This window comes from Pteropus alecto, unplaced genomic scaffold (assembly GCF_000325575.1).
Source record: "Pteropus alecto unplaced genomic scaffold, ASM32557v1 scaffold98, whole genome shotgun sequence".
Taxonomy (NCBI): domain Eukaryota; kingdom Metazoa; phylum Chordata; class Mammalia; order Chiroptera; family Pteropodidae; genus Pteropus; species Pteropus alecto.
In genome coordinates, this window is record NW_006443570.1 from 22,847,373 (window position 1) to 22,869,453 (window position 22,081).

At 35.3% G+C, this 22,081-nt stretch overlaps 1 protein-coding gene across 1 annotated transcript in view; it reads right to left on the reverse strand.

Annotated features, from left to right (window-relative positions):
• METTL16 (methyltransferase like 16) overlaps window positions 1–22,081 on the reverse strand; it is a 61,775-nt gene that overhangs the window by 10,023 nt on the left and 29,671 nt on the right. Inside the window, exons 6-8 of the mRNA XM_006925090.3 lie at window positions 20,656–20,798; window positions 9,403–9,472; window positions 8,260–8,349 (exon numbers count right to left, since the gene is read on the reverse strand). Coding sequence (XP_006925152.1) covers window positions 8,260–8,349; window positions 9,403–9,472; window positions 20,656–20,798 — 303 coding nt within the window. The remainder of the gene's footprint in view (window positions 1–8,259; window positions 8,350–9,402; window positions 9,473–20,655; window positions 20,799–22,081) is intronic.

Genomic DNA, 22,081 nt, shown 5'->3' on the forward strand with positions numbered 1-22,081 from the left:
AATACAAATCAAAACCACAATGAGATGCCATCTCAAACCTGTTAGAATTGCACATGGAAGCAACCAAAGTGTCCTATGATAGATGATTGGTTAAAGAAGCTGTGGTACATATATACAATGGAATATTACTCAGCCATAAAAAGAGATGAAATACTGCCATTTGCGACATCATGAATGGATTTCAAGATAATCATGCTAAGCAAAATAAGTCAGATAGAAAAAGTTGAAAATCACATGATATCACTTATATGTGGGATATAAACCTAAAAGCGACAAATGAACAGGACAAACAAACAGACGCTCATGGACATGGACAACAGACTAGTGGTTACCAGATGGTGGGAGGAGGGAGGAGGTAGATGGAGTAAAAGGGGTCAAATATGTGGTGACAGAAAGAAATCTAACTATGGGAGGTGAATAGACAGTGTAAATATATATATGCCTTACTGTTAAAATGTACAGCTGAAACATTGGATTTTGTTAATCAATGCCACCATAAAAAATAAATTAAAATAAATAAGTTAATTAAATCCTTACTTTGCTGCAAATGAGTAAATAAAATTCTTAAAAAAATAAAATTAAAAGGGGTTGGAGGTTGAGGGGCTGGAAGAAAGAGGTGAAGAGTTAAAGTACAAATTAGTAGTTGATAGACAGTCACTGGGATAAGGAACATAGCATAGGGAATTCAGTTAACATTAATGTAATGCCTATGTGTAGAGCCAGAGGGAAGGTAGAGGTATGGGGGGATCGTTTCATAAATGATAGAAATGTCTTATCAATGTACTGTATACTTAAACTAATAAAACTTAAAAAATAAAAAAAGGAGGGTGATTATAACTCTATGGGTGTATTTCCTTATATTAAAAATACAATGGAAGGATAAATTATAAAATCATTTAAATAGTAACCTAGGGAGCAGTGAGGGATTAGGGTGAATGAGACAAGAGAAAGAAGCTAGCCTTCTGACTATACCTTTTTTGTTTGAGATTTGATATTGAAACCATGTAAATATATTTTACAATTACAAAACAAAATTAAATAATACAAAAAAGGCAATCCCTAAAAATAATTGCAAATGACCTTAAAACCTATCATGAGATTGTCCCCAAGGACAAAAGAAATGAAAAATATAGCTATTTTCAGAAATCTTTTTGTTGACAGTAATGTTAATTTTGAGACTTATAGCATATTGTGGATCAAAACAAATGAGTAATTATGTTAGTATGGTTGATGATTGCAATTTCTGATAAGGAATTTTTGAATGGTAGATATAGATGGACAACTGATGTTGGATAGAAACAATAAAAAGTATCAACATGAACTTAGAATGAACTTCATCTTTAAAAGGAAAATAATAATAATTCCTAGCTCTACCCACTGAAAAAGGCTAAAAACAATGATCAACCCAATAATGACCAATGTAGTTCCCATATAAATACCTCTAAACACCATTTCCCACTAAAATAAAGCAGAGGTCCTTGGAGAAACGGTTGATTGCAGAAAAAAATATGAGCCAGGAACAACTTGTAATATTAGAAAGCAAGGAAGCTACGAAAGACTGTAACAGTCTTCATAAGAAGACTGAGGAGTAAACCTGAATAAATCCTTCAAGGCCAAAGATCGACCAATAAAGATAATAAGTGTAATATATTAAAAAATATTGAAAGTGTAAATCCATGAGTTCAGGATACTCGAAAAACAAAAGCTAAACCATTCTCTTTGGTCATTTTTGGGAGATAGGGAACCATCAACTCATCATTCTTAAAACTGAAATATAAAGCAATATAATCAAGCATTTATCCTGCCTTTACCAGATGAACTGTTGAGTAACCAAATAATTGATATCAGGAAGTTTCTCTTTATAAAAAGTACTTCAACTAATAATGAATGATAGAGCTGAAATATCAATATTTTGCAATTCTAAATTAATGGATTTAGGCAATGATTATCAATGATTGCTCACATTACAAAAAGACACAAGCAAACATTATGTGCCTCCTGATGGAAGTGTAGCATACACCACCTAGAAAGTAGTCTTGCCCCTCTCCATCCATTCCCCAAAATCAAGCCTGTATCTGATCAAGACTGGATCTAACTACCAATTACTGGAAAAACAGGGCCTGAGGAACCTGTTACCACCACAAAGATGCACTCAGAAAAGTCCAGGTGTGAAAAATCTATAGGATAAATATCCTAGTTTCTTCAACAAATTACAAAGGAAGGAGAGAGGGGAAGAAGAAGAAGAGGCAGGGAGAAATAGGGCGGCACTATAGAGTAAAAGTAAATGTAAAAGCATATTAACTTCCTGTGATGACAGAAATGTTCATTATCTGTGCTGGCCGAGATGGTAGCTTCTAGCCCCACGTGGCTACTGAACAGCTGAAATACAGCTATTTAGACTGAGATAATAAAATTTTAATTTTAGTTTTAATTAATTTTAAGAGTCACATGTGCTAGCGGCCAGAATATTGGACAGCAAAGATCAAGAGATATGAAGGTATCATCACCATAGGAACTAGAATCCACTAAAATATTTTCTCTCTGAGGAGTGGGATAGTGTAAAGAAGTTGCTTTTATCATAAATTCTCTTGTACTGCTTGTTGTACAACTTTCTGTATGTATTATTTAGGCATAAATTAAAATTTAATTTAAAAAAAGAAACTACTCTTTGAGTATGTGAAACATACTCAAAATTATTAACAGTAGTTATCTCTGGGTGGTAAAATTTATGGTAATTTTATTCCTTAAAAAATTATCCATATTTTCTAAACTATTTACCATAAGGAAATATCAAAAAAAGCTAAAACTTTTTAAAAAAATAGTGCCTTAAACTTAATCCCCTCTTCTCCAATGAAGGAGGGTAGAAAAAAGGTATACTGGTTCAGTAAATATTAAGTGCCAACTACCGTGTACTGCTCAAAAATTTTGTAGAATAAATGAAAAAATATATGATTTGTGCCCTCTGGGAACTTCCAAATTAATGGATAAATCAAGATGTCTGTGGTATAAACATTCGAAATAAGCTATGTGAGTTTTAAAAGCAATTTTAACAAAATTCCAAATTCCAAAAAAGAATTCCTTTAGGAATTAAAAATAATTATAAGCTGAAATCAAAATGTTCTGATAAATAATAATAGAATAAATGTAAGACCAGCCAATCTAGCACTGTATTTAATTCTGAAAGCTGCATTTCGGAAATAGAAAGGTAAAAGTAAATAAAAAAAACAGAAATACTGAATTAACCAATTTTTACAATTTATAAAATAAATCTTATTTGTCATACTTTGTAGCAATAGCAACAGAACCAAATGATAAATATATCTTCTTAGATTGTCAATTTGACCCAATATTTACTCTGATTTTAAAAAATGAAAACACACACATATATATTATGAAATAGAATACAAAATTTGAATGGACTTTAAAGAGAAAAGAGGAGACTACATGAGCATAGAGTACTTTCTGGGAACTTCTTTATTGTTACCTTGATGCTCAGGGGTTTGTCAATAACTGTTTTCTGCTATAACTGGTACTTCAGTGGAAAATTATGAGAATCACTTTACCACTTCATTTGTTCCTTCATTCTCATTCATTTAACAATTATTATTTGAGGACCAGATGTTACGCTAGGTTGATGCCACATAAAAGATAAAATAATGGGAATATGGACAAAGCACTATAGTGAACACAGGAGAAGGATCCCAATATCAGCTTAAGAAGAGTCAGGGCAAGCTTCACAGGTGGTAACTTGATAGACAAGGAGTTTGATGGTCAGAGAGAAAGAGAGGAATTGCCAGACAATTTTTAGTTATCTATTGACTATTTGGATATTCTCTTTATGTCAACAACAACAAAAAAGGAATCCCAGAGAGCAGTAGCTCAACATTACTGGAGCATCAAATACAGGGAAGGGTGGGTGAAAAGGAAGGAAATGATGAGAAATTATAACTACAATATGTTTTATTGAGCACTTACACATCAGGCACTGTGTTAAGTATATTTAATCCTCAAAACACTCCTAGGTGGTAGGTACTATTAATACCCTCCACTTTACAGATGAGGAAACTGAAGCTTAGAGAAGTTAAGCAATCTGTTCAACATAAAGATAGGTAGGGGCCAGCTCATAAAAGGCATTTTCTAAACACCATGCAATAGTTTTGATGTTATCCACCATGCCACAGTTAAACAAAATACCAATACAAAGTATGCCACAAAGAAGTTTATGGTGAATATAAATAGCTGAAAAAAATAAGTACAAGTCCAGAGCTTTCTATGGGCTGAATGGTTAAGACAGCTTTATGCAGAAATTGGAATTGAGCTGGGCTGTAGTGAAGTGTGAGGAATGGACAAGACAGAGAAAGGACTGTGAGCAAAGGCTGCACAGTCACTGAGAAGTCTATGGAGGCTAATATGGTAGAAGATAGTATAGTCAAGAAAACAGGGAGTGATTACAATGGAAGGGAAAGTCAAAGACAGATATGGGAGGCCCAAGGAGCCAAATGAGGAGCCCATTGGCAGTAGGAAGCCACTCAGGAGTTTTTGAGCAGAATGGTTGGTGAGCTTAGGATGAACCCAAAAGACTCTTACACGAGAAGAGAGGCTGTTGGGGAAGGCCTATAAGCAAGATGATGAATGACTATATGAGTAGGTATTACATGGACAGGCTGGAAGAAACAGTGGTTCTTTGGAAAGCAGAGTATCATACTGACTAAGAGCACAGGCTATGAAATCAGATTGACCTGAGTTCCAACCTGACTTTTTAGAAGCTCCAGTTTAGTCATCTAGAAAGTGGGGATAATACCGTCTAATTCAGGTTGTCAAGTTTAGATAAAATGACATAATGTGTATGAAGCATTCAAATAACAAAGGTATATGCAGTGCTTCAAATATACTAAATCTATTAACTTCCTGCTCTCAATGTTGCACCTTAGTACAAGTCCTATATCATTCCTTCTAACATTCAGAAAATACTGAGCACCAAGTACCAGTCAGATATCGACAGTTAATTCCTCCTCCATGAAGTCGTCTCTGACAAGCCCATCCTGAACAGCTACCTTTTCTGAACTCCCTAACTCCCAGCCATTCTTGTCCCTTACCATTCATTTCAGAACTTACCTACACACAATTCTGCATCAATACTTCAAGTGTTTTTCTCTCCTATTAAACTAATCATTTGAAGAGATAGTAAATGGTGTCTTATTTCTAGGGTATTATCACAATGAAGATCAGACTTAATAAGAAAAATAACTAAGAACAGGGTCCTTAGCTTTGGTTTTGCTCAAGAGCTCAGCCCTAAACATCTGTTTTGTAGCGTAATGTGTAGCTGGTATAGTACTGACTGTCAAACCATTTCTTAACAGTGAATCCTCTCAACAAATAAAACCAATAAATAATACTGCTAAAAGATCAGCTTTGATTAAAATGTGAGGTCTGAGAGTACCAGCATGATGTCTACATGCAACTGTTATCCCCTGGGACACCTACAAGTTACTCTAATCTATCTGGAACTAGTTTGAAAACCTATGGAATAGTAAGTAGAGCACTGACAGGAGATCCCAACTCTGACACTGACAAGGCTACCTAATTAATATGACTTGTCCCCTCCATTTGCTCTCCAAAAGGCCCTCTAGTTGTTATTCTGTAGACAGGAAAGTCCCAGGCAATGTCCTGAACACAGGGGAAGAATTTTTTAAAACCAGAGTTCCTAGGCAATGCTCATACCAAGAGTGCACAACTTGCTAGAGCCACATTATTTTTCCTTTTTCCTTTAATAAGTATCAAACTTCTAAAAGCAAAGCTAAAATAATGCCTAGAGCAATTACAAGAGAACCTGGGACAAAGGGGCATTCTAAGTGCCTTGTTAAAATTCTGTAAAGAATAGTCCTTACAAGATGCTTCCTTATATGCATCATCAATCAGAAATGATTGTACAAAAATTCTATCAACATTAGGACTCATCTTTTTGTTGCTTACATAAATCCAGACCAGTAATGGGCTTAGTGTAGGCACTTGAATCAGTAGTGAATTAGAATTTTTCAGCATTCGGCACCAAAAGAAACAAGTCAGTAAGCCTGAGACAAGTGAAAACAGAAGTTGCCATAGTAACTTGCACATTTACCCTAAAAAGGCAGGAATAGGGGTAGGGTGGGGAAGTAGGTCAATATTTCTCTTAACTAGCTCTAGTTCTTGGCTTCTTCTCCTCATCTAAAAGATCATCCTTTTCTCTCCCCACTCCCAACGAAGGCAAGAGGAGGAAAGTCAGGTAACAGTCACCCCTTCGAAAAGCAAGGGGTGGGGAGAGGTCCAGGTAGAGAAAAGGAGAACAGGGAGGACAGCCCACCAAGAGCCTCATGAGTACCCTGGGACTACCCCTGGGAAAACAGTTGTTGGTGAAGGGCACTAGTGCTAAGAAACTGTTGCTGGGTTACCACAAATCAGAAATTCCCATTTTCCCTGTAGTAGTTTAAGTGCATGTAATGGAACACTTGGGAATGCATTATTAACAGCTTTGGATTGGCATAGTGGTGGGGAGGAATGAGTACTCTGGCATGGGATAAATCTGAGGCTCTTAGCAAGAGGCATTCTTTGATGGCTGAAACTATGAACAGGGCTCAAGGATGACCTAAAAGACAGACAGGGAGGGAAGAAGGCTTAGAAGATTCTTTTTTAAAATAAGCTGATTTTGTTAACACAGAAACAAAGTGCCCTTTGATACTTTGATCTGAAATAACCACTAATCCAAGAGGGCAAGGGCAACTCTGGTCTCTGAGATGGTATGGAGAGGGCCAGAGATCATCATCAGCTCTTCTTCCTGCAGTGCCAACAAATGTGGGAAGCAGATTAAACAAAACACACTTGGAAACAGGGGCACTTCCATCTCTGTACAACTATTAGTGTCTGCACAGGAATAACCTAGGACATTACTAATGATTTTAACCATCTAGTGTGAAAGCCTTGGTATTCTAGATGACAAAAAAAAGTGAGAGGTCAAAAAAGCAGAAACATCTTTTTAACCAGTCAATATTTCAAACTCTAACTTTTACATACCATACAGCATTCATCGTACAGAGGTGGGTCTAGGCTTACATGGGACAGGTCATTCAAACTTGACTGGGAAACTTACTTCAATCCAGTAGCATATCTAGTTGCAGAGAATAGCAAGGACAGGTTTCAAATTTGAGCTCATGTACTCAGAAATATCTGCAAATTCTCCCTTTGTACTTCTGCACATGTGTCTACTCCTCTGTCCTTAGAGGAGGGCAAGAGGCTCAAAGACACAGTAACATTTAAGATGACTTTAGAGACCAAGAGTAGCCAAGACCTTGGGAGAGGACCACCAAGAACAAGGACAAGGGATATTATATGGACAAAGACAGGAGATATTGTATGGATAGAGGATTAGAGACCTGAAGAACCAAGTACTAGGCCTCCATCAATACTATGGACAGAAGAAGCACATGCCATGCAATGGGTGCATAAACTTAAGGCTGGAGGATCCAGGCAACAATAAGTCAATCACTCGTGCAAGAACAAATGCTATTTTATTACTCTCTCTCAGTACAGCCCAGAAAATTTATTCAGTCTCACCAGTTCATAAGCATTTTTTCCTTTACATATAGTAGCACAGAGAGCAAGAAGTTTGTGAAACAAATCATTTTTTAAAATGTTCTATTACAGAAAATTTGAAGCTCAAGCATACACAAAGTAGAGACGAGAAGATAAAGACCTATCATCCAGCTTCAAAACTGATCAATAATCTAGGGCTAATATTAAAGTCAAGATAGGGATTATTCTAGTGAAGAGTTCTAAATGTTACAAAAGCCTGCAACCCAATATGGCCATTTCTATATTGACTCAGGAACCCAAGGAGATAGCTACTCTGGGAAAGCAGCAGTAGCAAAGGAAAATAAACAATTTCCATTTCAATTCTTGAGAAGTGTCCAACAGAATAATTAAACCCTCAAGTATTTCCACAGAAGTTGTATTACCTGAATATTTAATTCCTAAAAAATACATTTCCAATTCATTTATGTTTGCTAAGCAAGAATCACTGTGTTGCTCCGACCCATGAGAAAGGCTCCACATCACCAGAGTCAGCCTTCCAGGACTGTGTCTTGTTTATAATCACTTTCTATTTTGACATAAGCATTTGGGGCAAACTTCAGGAAAACAAGATAGTACAGATTTAGTTCATTTATGACCTATTAAAACTCGCCATGTGCTGGCATTTGGAAAAACAGAAGCAAGATATCTACTTACTGGTACTGTTACATCATCGTAAAAACTCCAAGCTAAAGCCCATCTCATTGTCCGACCTTGACAGAATTCAGTGTAGGTGACTTTAGGAACCTGAAACCAACAACATAGCATCTCACCAAAATGTAGTCATTCTACCAGTGTTTCTGGCTGCTGCCTCATGTTAAATCATGTGTTGGTCTTTCTTTTTATCAGTTAACAAACACTACTATCCAACAACAGTTATGCATAGATGCCTAATAATAAATAGATTATATAAAAACAAAGTTGTGGGGTTTTTTCCCCCCCATAAAACATTAGAGAGAAAATTTATGGTTCTGGCTTGGAAGTGCAAATATATCAAACACCCAAAAAACAGCTCTTCAGAGAATTATTGGTAAAATGATTAGAATTTTTTTTTTTTTAAAAGAAAGCAAGCCACCAAAGTCCAGCTAGACACAGCGATGTAGTCTCCCTTTTATCTATCAGATTTTGGAAAGAAAATTAAACACTACATTGTAACTGTTATAATTTTAATATAGAAAAGGTGTGGTAGAAAAAATAAGATGAGTAGAATGTCAGAAAGTAACCAAAACTTGGTTTCTACCACTGACCCCACATCTGATCTCTTTCTCTGAAAAGTCACCCTGTTCATGCTTACTCAGGCCAAAACACCAGAAACTGGGAGGAGAGACAGGGGTAGTATTTATTTGTCATCTGCTTTTCAAAACAGAAGCAAGGAGCTGATGCACCATAAGGGGAAGCACAGTGGACTGAGGATCATTCTGGTTCTAGCTGTTCTTTGATAACCAGATGTGTGACCTGGAACAAGCCCCCTAACTTATGTAGCCTTGAGTTTCCGCAGTTAAAAGGAGTCAGGTGTGGGGTCAGTGGTATGCAGACGCCAGGTTTTTTGATTTCTGGTTTCTCTGATATTCTACTTAACCTGTTTTCCCACTCTTTTTTCTGTTATAAGTAATTATCAAAGGAGACCAAATATTTTAACAATTTATAAAAAGTTCCTTTTGTCCTTAAAATTACAAATTAAAAAAATAAATAAATAGAACCAAAAAACCCTCTCTTAGAGTTTTAAGTTATAAAGGAAAATTCTGTACTCCAACTACCATCAAAAGTAGATACACAAGAACAGTAATGATAAAGGCTTACGCCTTGTATCCGAAGTTCTTCTTTCAGAGGAGCAAGGCTGCATTTCTTTCCTAGCATACAGCTATACCACCTAGGAAAAAACAAAATCAGACAAATAAAATACTGTTTATGTAGATACATTTTTAAATTAAGCATTACTAAAGTGAACAAAATGAGAACAGTAGCAAACAAATACTGAGTTAAGTTATAAGTGACAATAACAAGAATTGTACATGTATTTAGACAAAGAACAAACCCAGCAAAGGAAAACAAGCCAAAAGCAACATAAAAAACAAAAACAAAAACCCACAAAGCCTCTCCAGTGATTCAGGGCTGTTATATATTTAGAAAGGGAGTGAAAGAGAGAGAGGTCTCACCTGTGATACTCAAATACAGGCCATTTAGCCTTAGGACAGAAATTAGTCAATAAATAACAATAAAAACATGTATACTTGAAATGAATATAATGTTGTATGTCAATTATAACTCAACTAAAAAATACAGGTGCCATATAACACCCCCTCACCATATTGAGTAATTTAAAAATCTAGCATGAACCTCTATTCTGAAACGCCCCTACCTGCAAATAATTAAGGATATATATTATACTAGAGTTTCAATAGAACATGAAATCAATTTCTTTTATAGTAAATACAAATCGGAATGTGGAGAAAATGGAGTGAACTGGTTAAAACGTAAAAGGACAAAATTTATTTCTTCTGATTATTCTAAAAAGTTTGTAAAGTATAAAATTTATATAGCATTTCTCATCAATCTATGAAGGATTAACTACTATGGGAATTGCTTTTCTACCATAAACAAGTAGGAAACTGGGCAAAATATATGAAACAGTTGTTTTTCAGACGTTGGACAACTGCAGTGAAAATCTACAATCTCAGAGAGAAAAACAATGTGTGAGTCCTACAACTGCCAGAGCTTATTGCTTGAAGGAAATTTCCAAGCTGCAATGCAGGGAAAGGAAACTCAAAGGGAGCCTAACAATCTTGCTAAATTCATGAGATAGATATTGAGATTCAGAGAGGCCGAGGCAGTAAAGATTTGAATAGCAAAATACAAGAGAAGGAGCTGCACAGAGAGAAAATTCTGGGTATCTGCAGATGAGTTCCTTGGAATATTTTGCAGAATAATGATCTGCACATGTGGAGTGAAACTCAGTGAGGCTAGGAAAAGAAATCACATAAAACAGTAAGCTGAACAATCCTGGAGTCCAGAGAGAGCTGGGACTAGTTTGTGTTTCTACTAGTGAGAGCAGAAACCCCTTGTTAATAAAAGGAATATCTAGTAGAGTTCTGGAAAGAATACTTTGTAATGGGGCTAGAGGCTATGCTATATGTACTCTAATGAAGCTTAAAAGCCAAGATTCAAAAGGATCAAACTGATCACAAGTAACTTAAGCATCAGAACAAAGTCCAACACTCTTTTTAAAGAAATACAATGAAACACAGCACCCCGAAACGTTAAGATTTGCAATGTCTACCATCTAATAAAAATTTAACAGACATTAAAAGAAGCAAAAAAATGACTCACAACCAGAATTAAAAAATCAATCATTAGGAGTTCCAGTCAAGATGGTGGAGTAGGTAAATGCTGTGCTTGCCTCCTCTCACTATATAAAAATTACAACTAAACTACAGAACAGCCATCATTGGGAGTCACCTGAAGTCTAGCTGGACAGAAGTCCTACAACTGGGGACACATAGAAAAGGTTACCTTGAGACTGGTAGAAGGGGCAGAGACGCGAAACAAGCTAGTCCGGCACTCATGTGTGGCAGTTGAGAATCGGAAGAAATATCTCAGTTACGGAGATCTCCCTGGAAAAACAAGGAGTCCTGATCCCACATTGGGTTCCCTAGCCCAGGAGTCCAGTGCCAGAAAGAGAAGTCCCCACTTCTGGCTGTGAAAACCAGCAGAGATTGTACTGAGTGAAATGAAGAGCCTCTGGAATCACAAACATTCCTCCTAAAGGGCTTGTGTGCAAATTTACTTGCTGACTAACTCACTCTCTTTGAGCTCCAGGGCTGAGGCAGTAGCTCAGGAGGTGCCAGGTACATACAGGGAAGAACTGAGTTGTCCAGCTTTGGAGAAGGGCTGGAGAGGGAGCTTCTTCTGGACAGAAGCACTGGCAGAGGGCATTGTTCCTTTGTTGAGCCCACCCCACCCAGATTACAGATGCAGGCAGCCACCATATCTGAATCTCCATCAACCAGGATAATACTGGTCACCCCACCCTGGTGATTCCCTGAGACCCCACTCCACTCAACCTGCAGGCCGACCCAAGCTGCTTCCAGTGGAATTTCCATACAAACAGCCTGTCTTGGCTCATGCTTCAGACTTTTCCAAAATCTCTCAAAGATTCACAAAACCTAAATAAGCAGCATATGGCCTTGACGTGCTCCATACCTCTTGCTGAGCAGCTCCAAGCCTAGCACTAGTGGCAGCTGGCCTCAGTTTGCAGCTTGGCCTCTCGAGGCACATCCAAGCCCAGAGTGGGTGGTGGCCATCTGTGGATCACTTGGTGGCTCATGCCAGGTGGCCCCAGTAGGGCGCAGGCTGCAGCTAAACTTGCCTTGTAGCAAGGCCCCTCCCAGGAGGCCCTGAACTGGATCAATCTGAGCCGGAGCACCACCTAGGGTCATATCTGAAGACCACACACCCAAAGGGCAGACAGAGCAGGCACCAGAGCTCTACTAAAGCAAATCCTGCTCTGTAGGGTCAACCCCTGAACAACAGCTCCTCTACCGATCACGCCCAGTCCTCCCACTGACATGCAAACAGGAACCTAGGCTCAACTACAACAGGAGAGCACACACAACCCATACAAAGGACACAAGTGGAACACCAGCTCAGGTGACCAGGAAACACTATGCCACTGGGCCCCATGACACAACTAATATATAAGGCCACTCTACTAAGACTGGGAGACATAGCAGCATAGAAACAAACACAGAGAGGCAGGAAAAATGGGGAGACAAAGAAACATGTCCCAAATGAAAAAAAAAACAAAGCTCCAGAAGAAGAACTAAACATAATGGAGATAAGCAATTTACCTGAAGCAGAGTTCAAAACACTGGTTATAAGGATACTAAATGAACTTTGATCTCAGTGAAGATTTCAACACAAAGATAGTGAGCATCAAAAAAGGACATGGAAACCATAAAAAAAAACCAATCAGAAATGAAGACTACAAAAACTAAACTGAAATGTACTTTAGAAAGAATCAACAGTAGATTAGATGAGGCAGAGGATCGAATCAGTGACTTAAAAGATAAGGCAGCAGAAAACACCCAATCAGAACAGCAACAAGAAAAAATAATCCAAAAAAAATGAGGATAGTGTAAGGGGTCCCGGGGACTACATCAAGTGTACCAACATTTGCATCATAAGGGGTACCAGGAGAAGAGAGAGAACAAGGAACTGAAAACCTATTTCAAGAAATAATGACAAAACTTCCCTAGCCTGATGAAGGAAACAGACATACAAGCCCAAGAAGGGAAGAGAGTCCCAGATAAGATGAACCCAAAGAGGCCCACACCAAGACACATCATAATTTAAATGCCAAAGGTTAAAGACAAAGAGAGAATCTTAAAAGTAGCAAGAGAAAAGCAGTTACCCCAAGGGAGCTCCCATAAAATTGTCAGCTGATTTCCCAACAGAAACTTTGCAGGCCAGAGGGATCAGTAGGAAATATTCAAAGTGATGAAAAGCAAGGAACTACAACTAAGACTTCGCTACCCTGCAAAGCTATCATTTAGAGTCGAAGGACAGATAAAGAGCTTCCCAGACAAAAAAAAAAAGCTAAAAGAGTTCATCACCATCAAGCCAGTTATTAAAGAAAATGTTGGAGAGACTTATTTAATAAAAAAAATAAAAATAAAAAATATGAATAAAATGGTAATAATTACATATCTATCAACAATTACTTTAAATGTAAATGGATTAAATGCTCCAATCAAAAGATAGGGTGGCCGAATGGACACAAAAACAAGACTCTTACACATGCTGCCTACAAGAGACTCACTTCAGACTGAAAGACAGACCTAGTTAGAAGTAAATGGATGAAAAATGATGTTTCATGAAAACAGAAACAAACAAAAGCTGGGGTAGCAATATTTTTATCAAAATACTTTAAAACAAAGGTAACAACAAGAGAAAAGAAAGATCCAGTTACCCCACTTCTGGGTATTTATCTGAAAAAACCTAAAACACTACTTCAAAGGGACATATGAATCCATATGTTCATTGCAGCATTATTTATAAGTCAAGATACTGAGGCTTCCTGGGTGTCCATCAATGGATGGATGAATGGATAAAGAAGAGGTGGTATATATATACAATGGAATATTACTCAGCCATAAAAAAGAATGAAACCTTTCCATCTGCAACAACATGGATGGACCTAGAGGGTATTGTGCTGACTGAAGTAAGTCAGACAGAGGAAGACAGATGCCACTATTTCACTTACAAGTGGAATCTAAAGAAGAAAATAAACAAAACGGACACAAATTCATAGATACAAAGAACATTTTGATGGTTGCCAGATGAGAGGAGGTTAAGGGTTAGGTGAAAAAGGGAAAAGGATTAAGAAGTACAAATTTGTAGTTACAAAATAATCATGGGAATATAAAGTATATCATAAGGAACAGAGTTAACATTGTAATAACTATGGTGTCAGATGGGTACTAGATTTATCAGGGTGATCACTCTGTTAAATTACATAATGTTTAATCACTATGTTGCACACCTGAAACTAATATAATATTGTATTCCAACTGTTATAAAAAAACATTTTTTTTAATCTTAAAAAAAATCAATCATTAGAAACAGACCAAGACTTACTTAACTTGGCATTAATACCCTGTAGGTTCATCCATGGTATAGCAAATGGCAAGATTTCATTTTTTTTCATTTTTATTTTTCAATTAGAGTTGACATTTAATATTACTTCATACTAGTTTCAGGTATACAACATAGTGGTTAGACATTTATATAATTTACAAAGTGATCCCCCAATTAGTACCCACCTGGCACTATATACAGTTATTACAATATTACTGACTATATTCCCTATGCTGTACCTTTAAATCCCTATAAAGGTATTTTGTAACTACCAATATGTACTTCTTAATTCATTCATCTATTTTTTTTTTTCTTAATTCCTTCATCTTTTTCACTCAGGTCCGCAACGCCTGTCCTGTCTGGCAACCATCAGCTTGTTCTTTGTATCTATGAGTCTGTTTCTCTTTTGTTTAGTTTATTCTTTAGATTCCACATATAAGCGAGATCTTATGGTATTTGTCTTTGTCTAACTTATTCCACTTAGCATAATATCCTTTAGGTCCATCCATGTTGTTGCAAATGGTAACATTTCACTCTTTTTAGGGCCAAGTAATATTCCATTGTATATATGTACCGCATCTTCTTTATCCAATCATCTATTGATGGGTATTAGGTTGCTTCCATATCTTAGCTATTGTATATAATGCTGCAATGAACATAGAGGTGCATATATCTTTTTGAATTAGTGTTTTGGATTTCTTCAGATAAATATACAGAAGTAGAACTGCTGGGTCATAAGGTAGTTCTATTTTTTTTGCACATTTTTTTCATGTTTATAATATAGCTTAGTTATACTAGCAATACATACTCCATCCTGCATTTTCTACCAAGTATCATAATTACTGCTATGTCATTGGACATTCATCTAATTAGATATTATTTTTAAAGAGAAATTTCAGATTAAGGAGATATGCATTCAATTTTTATTTGTTGATATACAAAAATAGCTACTATGAAAATAAATTTTTAAAGTGACTAAAATTCTAAGTGAATTGAAGAACCTCTAAAAATCGCATATTAGGTTAAAACTATATAAAATTGCCATTTTTGTCAGTTGAAAATTGTGGAAGACTGGCAATTTCATATAGTTCAACTTAATACAATTAATAAATAAAGTATTAATTTTACAAGTATGACAAATACTATTATATTTCTTTAGAGATAGTGTGCATTAAGCAATATTTTGTTTTCATTATTGGTGAGTTCAACAACAGGTAACTACCCCTATTTTTGTTTAGTCAACCCTTTTTCCCTTTGAAAATACAAAGAAATAATTGTTCTACCTAAACTACTTTAAACGAACCTGGGTACACTTACTTAGAGCATAATAAATTTCATTTGGTGGCTTTTAAATGTTTGTAAGAAAAACAAAATGCTCCTTTTAAGAAGACAGTGAATAAATGAAGAAATCTTTAACCAGGAATTAAAAGCCTTTATTATGTTAGGAACAAGATGAAAAAAAAAAAAATTAAGAGCAATCAGTGCTCTCATAGTGACAGTATAAAATAGGTTAATTAACACCTTTCCTTTAAAATTAGCATTCCTGAACAGATTAGATCAGAGTCACCAGAAACCAAGAAATGGCCCAAAACAGAGAGACAAAAGAAAACGTAAATTTCCTCAGGAGATGAAGGAAAGCAAATCTGTAGATAAGTAAGGCTTATAATAGTTAAATATTTTATTGGTACTTTATATAAGCTTGGGAGAGTTTTCTTTAAACCTTTTCTGTAAGGTGAATACTGTATTATAAATCTTTTAAGATTTAATCTCATTAATATACTTAATGTTTTCTGCAAGTTACATTTCTTATGGAAAAAGCAGAGGTAACTGGGTGTATTAAAAATTCTGTGTTAATTTCACTTAATAAAACTTGCCTACCCAATAGATCCTAGACACTCTCAACAGGCATCTTGTGACTAGTCAAAATGCAAATAGAAAAAAATGAACAATAGGAAGATCTAGTTACTCAGAAGACTTTGAACCCATTATACTATTTTAATGACGAAAGTAGCAACTCATTACAGCATTTAGCAATTCCTCTGAAACAGCAGATTTCAAAAAAAAGTATTTTGAAAAAATTTCAAATGTACAGGAGTTGTAAGATTAGTACAAATGACTGCAGTATACTCTTCACCCAGATTTACCAATTAATGTTTTGCTCCATTTGCTTGTTCTGTGTGCATGTGTTTTTTTCCTAAACCATTTGAGAGTTAGCTACTGACGTCTTGCCCCTTTAACCCTAAATATTTTGGCATGTATGTTTTCAAAATAAGGACATTCTCTTTCACAATCACAGAATTATCAGATTAAGAAAATTTAACACATACAATTCTATTATCTGGAATACAGCCCATATTCAAATTTCACCAATTATCCCAATAATGTTTTTCATGACGACTTTCTCCCCTGATGCAAGATCCAATCTAGGATCATGCATTTCATTTATATATCAAGTCTCTCTAGTCTCTCAATCTGGAACAGTTCTTTGGTCTTTTTTTACTTTCGTGATTAATAGTTTTGAAGAACTGTCAAGTTGGTTTGTCTGAAGTTTCATCATAGTTAGTTTCAGGTTATAATTTTGGGCATGAAGAACAGAGAGGTGCTGTTGTGTCCTTCTAGGTGCCTCACATCAGGAGATGATCACCTAGTCAAGGTGGTATCCCCCAGGTTCTCTGTAAAGTTATCATATTTCCCTTTTTAATAATAAGTAATCTATGAGATACTTTGAAACTATGTAATATCCTGTTTCTCTTTAAATTTTCCATTGTTGATTCTTCCATAAACCAGTTATTACTATGATTGCAAATAGTGATTTTTCTAACTTCATTATTCCTTCTACATTTATTAGTTGGCATTCTACTGTAGTGAAGAGCATCTCCTCTATCCCCCTTATTTATTCAGTGGGTTATAATCCATTATTGTCATTATTCATTCTGAACTCATATTGTCCTATTTTTAGCTTGAGCTGGTTCCTATGTTCTGACATTTCATACTATAAAAGGTATTATTCTAACCTTAGAGACAAAAAAAATGAAGTGGCTTACCATTTCATAAAGGCAAGTCAAAGTTCACAGTAGAACTGGATGGCCTTTCGGCGGGAGCATTAACTAAAAGCTAGTTATAAAATTTATAATTGTTCCTGTAACTATTACCTATAACACTTCATAACTAGCACTTAGTTTAAAAAAAAAAAAACAGGAAGGGAAGGGAAGCTCTACGTTAACATAAAATAACAAAGTACTTATAACATTTCCTTTCAACACCATGGACCTTAGCATTTAAATCAAGTGAATTCCTAAAACCGTCAAGAGTTAAAATGATCTTAATGTTCATCATCATCATTATTAGATCAAATATATATTCATTTAATTCTATGACTATCTTATGAGGTAGCTATTGTTATCCCATTTTACCAATGAGAAAACAAAATTTAAAAGATAAGTCAAAGAATAACATGTCAAAGGCCCATACCAAATGTATGGATTATACCCAAATCCAAGAAGTATCCACCATTTGGCAGGGGGTAAGAAATGAAAGAAAAAAGTAAAAAGAAATGGATGAAACCACTATTAACTTGGAACTCTGTTAGATACAGATCTCTGGTACCTGGAAAAATCGTAAAGTCATTGCCATAAAGAGCATCAGCTATAGACCTATAACCAGTGATAAGAATGGAATTCACGCCATGAAGAGTTTAATAAATGCTAATTTATTTAGAAGGTTAGGGGAGTGAGTCTCTAAAAAAAGAAAATGGTATTAAACTCAAGTCACAGGCACAAAAAGTAAAAGGTAAGAATGACAAGTACTTGCAAATTTTCATCAACAATAGAACGGCTGTCTAATAATATGTCTATTATACCTCGATTAAAAAAAAAAAAAAAAAAGGCTGTGTAACCAGAAGTCCAATGGCAGGCTGGGCTGCAGAGGCTGCATGGGGTGGTAAAGAGTACTGGACCAGAATCAAGGGATCTAGGTCCCTAGTCTCTGATCTGTACAACTTCCTCCCAAGGGCCTTCCAGCTGCAAAATTTCTTAAGATACAAAACAAAACTACAGTTACTACAGGTGAGGCATCTCGAGTGCCATCACTGAGATCAGTCTAACAAAATGAAGTTATTTCACCCCATAATGTTACAAATTCTTAGTTTCTGCACTTCTTCAGAAACAACAGGAAAAAAAATCTAGAGGGATAAGCAGCAGATGGGTTAAAATATTTGTTTTTAATCTCTTATTTTTCAGAGCTTCAAAATATGCGGTTTTCACAGCATTCTAAAATTTGAGAAATGCATATTTCTCAAAAATATTACGTCAACCATAAAAATATGCAAGAGGACATGAACAGGTAATATGTACAAATGTAGGTTGTCATGGTACAGCTGGAAATTGTAAACAACATTTTCAAGTACTACTCTTTCAAAACACATTGCTTTATTCTCGTTTCAATAAATATCACTTCATTTCTTCCTCTTATCAACCCTTTCAACTGCCTGAGTCCTAATAGAGCAGACAAGACTACAGAACCCTGCTTTTAAATACATAACTGCATAAGATGACACCAAACTCAAAACAGTCAACTCTCTAGAGATAAGACGGGCTCCAGCAATTTAGCCTTGCTAGTAAATACATATCCTCAATTCACTTTGGAGTCTGCCACGAGCCAGGTACAGGCAGACTTGGAACATACTGACCAATTTCTCTCCTTTAGAATGGTGTTTCTTTAAAACATTTTTGTAATTCAAATGGAACTTTAGAAATAATAGAAATTTACTGATTAAAAGCCTCCTGAAAACAACTTTCCCTATTTTCCTGGTTAGCTCTAATACCATCAAAAGCTGACAGATACTGAAATGGTTACATGGCCCTGGTTACCTCTTTTCATGAGTATAATAAATAAATAAAATATTATCCTTCTTTATTTTACTTAATCAGGCTCTCCTCAGTGCTCAGTATAACTTAAGTCTCTAATGTGTCATTGAAAAAATCAATTTAAAGCAAAAATTTATTAACTTTTGGCTTCAATGATGTGTAAATTTTCTAAGACCATTCAATAATCCAGTTGCTTTCCACAGATATTTAAATAAACTCACACTTAACAAACCAGGATATTTGTTGATTTTGGAATTGGCCTTTTACTAAAATAAGCATCTTTAAACACCTATAAATCCAATAGAAAAAGAAAAAAAGTCTTCCCTATCCAACAATTCTACTTCTGGGAGTATATCCAAAAGAATTAAAAGCAAGGTCTTAAAAAATATTTGCACACCCATGTTCACAGCAACATTATCCACAATAGCCAAAGGATAGAAGCAACCCAAGTGTCCATCAACAGATAAATGGGATAAACAAAATGCTCTATATGCAAAAAATGGAAGATTATTCAGCCTTAAGAAGGAAGGAAATTCTGACACAGCTATAACATAGATAAACATTGAGGACATAATGCTAAGGGAAGGAAGCCAGTCACAAAAGAACAAAAACTATATGATTCCACTTATATAAGGTAACTAGAATGAATAGTCAAATTCAGAGAGACAAAAAGTAGAATGGTGGTTGCTAATGGTTGGGGGAGAGGGAAATGGGAAGTTGCTGTTTAATGGATATAGAGTTCTACTTTTTCAAGAAGAAAGAGTTCTGGAGATTAGCTGCAGAACAGTATAAATGTACTTAGCACTACTGAACTGTACCCTTTAAAAATGGTTAAGATGTTAAATTTTGTTGTGTATTTTACCACAATTAAAAAAAAAAAAAATCTTCTCTGTGTCCCAAAGCCAAATCCTACAATTGAAAGCCCTTTTAGTTTTTAACTAACTACCGCATTACCCATCATTTCAACAACACTTGGTAGGGTGAGAAGTCAAGGGAGACAAATAGCTCTTTTTGCGTACCTTATGCCACTTAATGACAGGTGTGTTGTCTGAAATAATTAGCTTTTAAAAAGGAACAGATTTAACTCTCCTCTGGAACTGGGTAGTGATCTCAGTTTCCCTTCATAAACTTCTTGACAGCTCAATGTCCTCACATCTGTCATTGTTTGGGAGACTGATTCCAAGAACACAATTGCTTCAAGGACTAGGCAAAAAATTTATTCTGGTTCATGGGACAGATCTGAACCCATCTGCTTTCTAATTGAAAGCTATATTTGAATCAGTTTTGTTCCATCACAGTACTGAAATGAAAGCAATACAATCATATAGTATTTTCCTTCTTTTTGTCCATGTAGTATACATGATTACAGGAAATGCAAATCAATTAAAGGCATGAGAGCATCCTCAGAAACAGGGTCTTTGCAGACTGTAGAATCTGCTACTTTCATTATTTATTTATTTTTTAGACCACTGTCTAAAAATTACTCTGTTATATGGTTTCTTTTAGAATTACACAGAGGAAAAATACTCCCATGTTGTAATAACCAACTTACCTTAATCTTTTTTTAAGTTGTAAACTGTCATGGATGATCCTTTTAACAAACTCTAATTCACCTCCTTCTGCCATGATCTCTGTGATACCTCCTGTATTTACAGAACTAGGTGGAGGTCTCCGAGGATTTCGAGAATTTACTCCCTGAATAACAAAAATAACAAAAAATCCTGGTGAAAAATTTTTACACCTTAATTGACTGTAATCTAGTTCTAAGTAAGAATGCTTAGAAGTAATTTTAATTTCCAAATATCATGCTACATTTAGGATTTAAAAAATCATATAATCATTGAACATTACATTTTAAACAACTGTATTCATGCAAATATTCCTTCTCAGGGTCTTTTACTTTCCATCCCTGTTTGTGATTAAATACATAAAAATTTTACCTTTCTATTTAGCCAGTTCTGGAACTTTTTCTCTAAGTTTTCTGTCTTGGAATCATGCACAGAAAATATTCCACCCAAAGATTATATAAATATTTACATTTTCTTCTAGTACTTTCATGATTTTACTTTTTAAATTTAAATATTTAATACACTCCTACCTCACACCATATTAAACGATAACTCAAATGGATCAAGATCTAAATATAAAAGCTAAACTATAAAACTCTTAGAAGAAAACATAAGAATAAATCTTCATGATCTTAGTTTAGGCAATTAAATTTACCTTCTAAGTGGGTGAACTATAAGGTATGTGAATTATAAAGCTGTTATAAAAAGATATCTAGTTCTGATGCTAGTAATAGTATATTTCTTCATCTGGATGCAGGTTCTACAGAAGTGTTCATTTTGGAAAATCCATAGTTTACACTTATGGCACATGCAGTTTTATGTATATATGTTGTATCTCAAAATTCTAAAAAGAACCAAAAAATCTCTAGGATGTGGCTATTTTAGTTCTTATAATTCATCTGCATTGAAGTCTAAAATTAGATTTCTTAGATCCTGTTCACTTTATGTTCTAATCTAGAATGGCGGTATTGCTAATAAATTTATCCAACTCCTTCTTCCCCCTTCAAAAACTTTAATCTGGAATTAATTTTGTTACGAGGTATGTAAATGATAGTTTTAGGGTATCTGAATGATTCTGAAAACAATTTATTCTTTCAAAGCCTTAAGCATAAACACTCCCTTATTTCCTTCTGATTAATGTTAATTTCTATTATTAGGGAATTAAATAGATGAAGGAAAACGGGTTAAATTAATATTTTATAGCGCTGAGTTTTTTAATAGGCTCATTGTTTTTCTTCAATGTATAGAACTCTTTACACATTCATAAGCAAATATATTTTTCATCTGAAGTTGGAAAGACTAAATTAGACATTTGTTTACTATTAAATGAGAGTAAATGGACTTATTGGCTTAGAGAGGAGTAAAAATAGTGACCTCCTGTCTAAGCCGATAAGTCCAAGTCAGGAGTGG